General features: G+C 41.9%; 1 protein-coding gene across 1 annotated transcript in view; it reads right to left on the bottom strand.

Moving 5' to 3' along the window:
• Positions 1 to 340: 340 nt before the first annotated feature.
• Positions 341 to 6,000, bottom strand: part of LOC134204969 (angiotensin-converting enzyme-like) — a 64,108-nt gene continuing 58,448 nt past the window's right edge. The window contains exons 5-6 of the mRNA XM_062679801.1: positions 836 to 2,016; positions 341 to 776 (exon numbers count right to left, since the gene is read on the bottom strand). Coding sequence (XP_062535785.1) covers positions 416 to 776; positions 836 to 2,016 — 1,542 coding nt within the window. The 3' untranslated portion in view covers positions 341 to 415. The remainder of the gene's footprint in view (positions 777 to 835; positions 2,017 to 6,000) is intronic.

Below are 6,000 nucleotides of genomic sequence, written 5' to 3'. Positions count from 1 at the left end.
CAAGAGTTTTATTTGGTGCGTATCGAATGCCAATTTGTGAATCAAACCCAGAGCTCACTCTCGTTTTCAGTTTTCTTTTACGCCTCGCACAGGAGAGTTCAGCAGCGAGCATGAGTTACCAATCGCGAAGCGCTTCGGCAGCCCAGCTGCAATAAAAATGAGAATGATTCGATCCACGTGCATCATGGGTTTTTGTTGTGCTGCAGAACAGGCGCCTCAGTTGTTGACCTACGAACCGGCAAGATAAATTTGCGAGAGAGGATGATTGCTTGCCATAGCGTTCCAATCAAGTTCCCTGACCAGCCGTAACAATTCAGTTTGAAAATACGCTTAGCGAAGCTGCGCCGATACACTTTATGGTCGTCCGATTTTATTGCACTTCAATAAACTTTCAATATGATTTAACAATAATTATTTATAACAGTTTCGATAATAGGTTCACTCCGGTCACCACCATGACTAGAATGGAGGAAAGTGCTAACGCGGTACCGGCACCATTCCCATTCTCCTTCTTTAGGAACTCGTACAGTGGAGCGTAGTACTCCAGCAAGGCATCCGACTTCAGCTCGGATTCTCCTGTCATCGCACGCAGTGCATCGGACCAGTGTACGGAACGACCCAATGAAAGACCAGCCTTCAAACGATCACCGGCCGCTTTGGATCCATCAATATCACATTTGTACAACGGTTTATCCGGGTTGTTCGGTTCGTACTCGCCAGCTACTTGGCAGAGTGATTTGTGCAACTGCAAGTCCAGTATATGTGCAATGAAGTAACTAAAAATAAAAACAATCCCTAATAATGGATATTTTTTGGATATTTGGGGAAAACTTACGAAATGTACTGACTGTCGTAAGGGATGTGATACTTTGCTCCTGGATCGAATGCATCTAAGTCACGCTCTACCGGAGCTGAAACCATTTGGTACTCTTCTCTCAGTTCCCACCAGCGTTTGTTCCAATCAGGGAAATCGACTTTACCAGAAAAGATCTCCCAACGCCACATATCAATCACAAGTCCGAATGGCAAGAACGCCACCCTATCTAAAGCTTTCTGGAAAAGTGCGTTGATGTCATTTTCGTAGGATTCTTCATAACCGTCGAGCAGGCCGATTTTACGGAAGTGGTTCGGGGTTGCCACCGACAGGGCTATCGTATCTCCGACAGCTTCATGGAAGCCTGGATTTGCACCTGCTCGCAACGTTACCGGTAGATCTTTGTACAAAAGATAGTAATTGATGTGTCCCATCTCGTGATGAATCGTAATAAAGTCTTCCATATTCATTCGAGTGCACATCTTGATACGAAAATCTTTACGATCACAGAAATCCCATGCAGATGCATGGCACGTTACCACACGATCCGACGGTTTCTCAATCATAGCTCCGAGACTTTCATTGTAACTCATGCTGTTATCCGGCAAACCAAGACCAACGTAGAAATCGTTTGAAATATCGAATAACTGTCTGATTGTGTAATTCTTTTCCACCAGTGCTTTCGTAATATCTAAATCAACTGTATCCTTGAACGGTTTGATGCGATTGTATAAGTTACCCCAGGCTTGTGCCCACATATTACCCAACAAATGGGCAGGGATGTTCGGGTCTTTGGCATCCATCTTGTCCCCGTAGATATCCAACAACTGCCGTCGAACGTACGTGTGCAATTCACCGTAGAACGGCTTCAGTTGACTCCACAGCAGCTTCATCTCATCGACAAAGTTCTCCTGCTCGAAAGAATCCCTCCAAAGTTCGCCCATATCATCGAATCCTGCTATTCCGGCTGCCTTGTTCATTAGCCGAACGTACTCCGAGTAATCGTTCTTCATCAATCGCCCCGTTTGGTCACGCCATTCTCGCCACACGTACAGCAGTTCATCGTAGTCCTCCGATTCGGCCAACACCTCGTACAGATCCGGATCCAAGCTCAGGGTACCGTCAGTGCAGTTTTGCTGTTCGTACGGACAGATCAGTGTGCTACTGTAGATGCTCTGCATCCTTCCGAGCGCAGTGTTCAGCTGTGGAACAGAATAAAGATAATCATTCATTATTATAGGAAAAAAAGTTTGAGAAAAAAATTATTACGTAACGACCAAATCCAGTCACAATGGAGTTGCTGCATTCAAATCAATCTGAACCGCGCTACTAGGGAAAGAGTGGTAAAATCGATAACTAAAATGTGAATCTATGACAAAAGGTCGAAAGACAAAAGATCAAAATAACAAAGAGTCGAAAAGACAAACGTCGAAAATTTCGAAAAAGATAAAAGGTCAAAAGGGATAAAAAGTCTATCAAAAACAAGTTGATAACAAGTTGGGTGTATTCCAAAAAATTTGTGATATGCATCTTCAAGCTGAAATAATATACACTCATCTCATTAATCAAAGTCGAACATTGAGTAAATTTTCAAAGGAATCTATGACAAAAGGTCGAAAGACAAAAAGTCGAAAGGAAAAAAGATCGAAAGACAAGAGGTCGACAGGACAAAAAGTCGAAAAGACAAAACGTCAAAGGGACAGAAGGTCGAAAGCACAAAAGGTCGAAGCGAACAAGTTCGAAAGGGGCAAAAGGTCGGAAAGGACAAAAGGTCGATCAAGAACAAGTTGATAACAAGTTGGGTGCATTCCAAAAGAATCTGTGAAATGCATTTAACTTCGAACAGAAGTAATATACACTCATATCATAAATCAAAGTCGAAGAATGAGCAAATGTGCAAGGAAGGAGTAAATACTATGAAACAATATTATGAATATCTAGATAACTCTGTTAGTGATATAAAAGATTGTTAATTCAAGAAATGAATAAAACTTGAAGTGTCCGAGATTGATTCTCTCCGTTTCAGTTTTTCGTCTATTTCGATCTTTTGCCTCGATCGACGTGCTTTTGTCCTTTTATCCCTTTCAACCTGTTGTCCTTTTCGACCATTTGTCTCTTCGACCCTTTGTCCTTTCGACGTTTTGTCCCTAGCCCGTAAAATGTAGTGAAGCAAAAAAATCGTCAATCGCTAATTTATCCAGCGGATATGATTTGAAATGAAGGCAATTCCAGGGAGACATTGCGGAAACAAAGTACACGAACCTTTCGAAATAACGTTGGCTCTTTTCCAAAGGTACTATCATAACCCATCAGCTGCCGACGATTTTTCAGCGTCACTTCAACAATTTTGATCCGCATCGCCGGAAATTTCGAAATGCGCAAAAAAAACAAATTCGCCGAGTTTGAATCAATGATTTTGCCTCTAAGAAGCTTTTGAACAAAATAAAGCAAGATCCGTCAGGTAGAGAATAATGATGTACAAAAAGTCTCTCTGCAACGACCTATCCGCTGATTACCAAACCGTCCATTGGGCGCCAACCAATCTCCAAATTGCAGTCCTACTCAACCACAAACATGCAAACCAACCCAAACACATTCTTAAGCTTCAACATCTCCAGCAATGTCTCCAAACGCAAGTAAGACTTCCTCGCCAACACCTGTATTGAATTCTGTCCACCTACCGGTTCGCTCAATCATTGTTATAGGTCGATAATTTCAAGAATATCCTAGGGCTAGAACATTCCTCGATCCCGCTTCGTAGCCAAATAGCATGTCCGAAGCTTTGGCTCGACTCATCTCTAGCTCGAGCCCGCCTTCTTGGCCCACTCAGAGGAATACGAAGTACTGGGTCACATGAAGAAAGTTGCTGATGCCATTCTAAAACCAAAAATTTCTTGCAAGATATTATCGGTTCGGGTAAACCCGCCAGTGCGTCTGCCGCGTTTCATGGATGTGAATGATACCGCTCTGCAAGGCAAGGACGGCCCGCTTCCACATAGCGCTTTTCTAATAGGGTAACTATACCAGTTTTGGCCATGTTCCTAATTTGGCCAGTTTCTCTCTCCAATTTCTTCCAGCGATTGCTGAACATGGAGAAACTGAGCGATGGAGCACTGATCTAAATCGCCCAGCACCTCGTCCTGAACTCGGCTAACAAAGACGTAAATCTTTATTTTACTATCACTTGTATCGACATACAGCATACAGCTTCGTCAATGACTCGTGTCTGTTTTGATCGGACGTTCGGCAATGTAGGCACGAATATCTCGCAGCATGCTTCCTTACAAAATGCGCCGCCTGAACCTGATAGGTGTAGGGCGATTTTTGAGAACAAGTATTGCTGGAAGCCGGACTGGTTTATCAACTTCAGAAAGAGCGAGTTTATCAACTTCAGGAACGGCGAGACTATAAATCTAACTAGAAAGCCAAACAAGTTTCGAATGTTATAAAAACTCATATGTGAATATGAACGTTATGTGGAAGATATTGATTTGGAAAATGTATTGGAGGTAACCACTTTCCCGTCGATGGAACTCGAACCCATGACCCTGCAGTACGCTAGATTGGTGCTTTAACCAACTAAGCTACGAAGGACCTCCGTCGGCCTTCGCAACCTAGCGGCTACTGAATGAGCTCGAGATTCCTAAATTGGACACATAGTCAAATCACTCGCAATCCATTTCTCAAGCCAACACTTCCACATGTGTATAGTACACGTCCACATTACAGGAGCGTGAGTATTTAGAATGTCTGGCGGCTATACACATTCTTCATCAGCAACTGTACTGATCAAGTGAGGTTATGTAAGCTATTTGCCAGTCGGTCGTCAAGCTCAGACCCGACCGCATTGCGTAGGCAAGAGCACGCAACTCAGGTTCAGTTCAATCAAAGTTAATTGCCTATTTCCGGGGATTAAACCACCCGACTTGGACGTTAATTTACAATGTTATGAAAACTCATATGTGAGACTAGTTGAATGAAAAGTAACGAACTTATAAAATTTTAGGGTCCTTTCAAATTCTCACTAACTATGCTTAATTAGAGAAATTAAAAATTCTGAAGAAAACCAAAAAGAATTGTCCACAGTGTAGTTCCTGTTGAAAATCTTTCCAGATGTTTCAGCTACCTACTTCGCGAGTAGTATGCATGATGAGGAAAAGATGCACACCATTTGCGATGGATGCAGTTGCGACATCCGAAAATGGCAGAAAATTCAATTGTTGCCAGGGCTTTCGTCGGTTTTCCAGATTCAGGTTTATTCACAAAATCTCATTTAAATTCGGCAAGGATGTTATCGCTCATTTAGTAATTTGATTTCGATCATTTAGTAGTTTGTCAATAACTCATTTCAGAGGCTAAATTTCAAAATGTGTTGTATGGTGAATTTCTAGTGTAAAGGCTTATCTACAATTCTGCCTAACAGTTCGTTGTTTGATTTCTACTAAAAACGGAACTAAGGCGCTAATAGCAGTAACCTATACTAAATGATTGAAATTTTGTTATTATTTAGTATGAGTTACTGTAACTAGCGCCTTAACTGCCGCTAACTGCAAGTCGAGCACATCTGTATAGGGAGCCCCATGTACAGATGTGCTCGATTTGGGGACTTGGGGTTAGCGGCAGTTAACTCCTTTATTAATGAAATTCAAACATCGATCTGTAAGGCAAAGTTGTAGAAAAACTTTCGCACTAGAAGTCCACCATACAACAGATTTGGAAATTATGCCTCTGTAATGAGTTATTGACAAACTACTAAATGATCGAGTGCAGATTACTAAATGATCGATAACATCCTTGAAATGAATTATTGGCAGTGGCTGATTCTCTACTCGCCGCAGCCACATCCAGGCGCTATAATATTTGCACAAAATAGCCAGCAAGAGTTAACCGCCTAACGCTGGTTTTCTCAAAATTAGGAACTTTTCATGAAAAACTATTTGGTATCGGTTATGAGGGATGGTGTCCGCTACTACGCCTACCAAATATTTTTTCGATTAGAGTGCTTAATTTTGAGAATTCGAACCTTAGATGCCTTTCGCCATACTGATATCAGGAAGTTAACTCCTAGTGTGCCGCTGTAAGCACGCTCAAAGCAGTCGATTCATTCTATACTTCAATAAGAGCTTCCGGATCTCAATGAGTTTTTTTTAAATCCTTAAAATATTTCCAGCATTATAAAACAAAGA

Source organism: Armigeres subalbatus, chromosome 1, assembly GCF_024139115.2.
Source record: "Armigeres subalbatus isolate Guangzhou_Male chromosome 1, GZ_Asu_2, whole genome shotgun sequence".
NCBI classification, from domain to species: domain Eukaryota; kingdom Metazoa; phylum Arthropoda; class Insecta; order Diptera; family Culicidae; genus Armigeres; species Armigeres subalbatus.
Note: the sequence above shows the minus strand (reverse complement) of the source record. Positions and strands in the feature narration are given on the sequence as shown.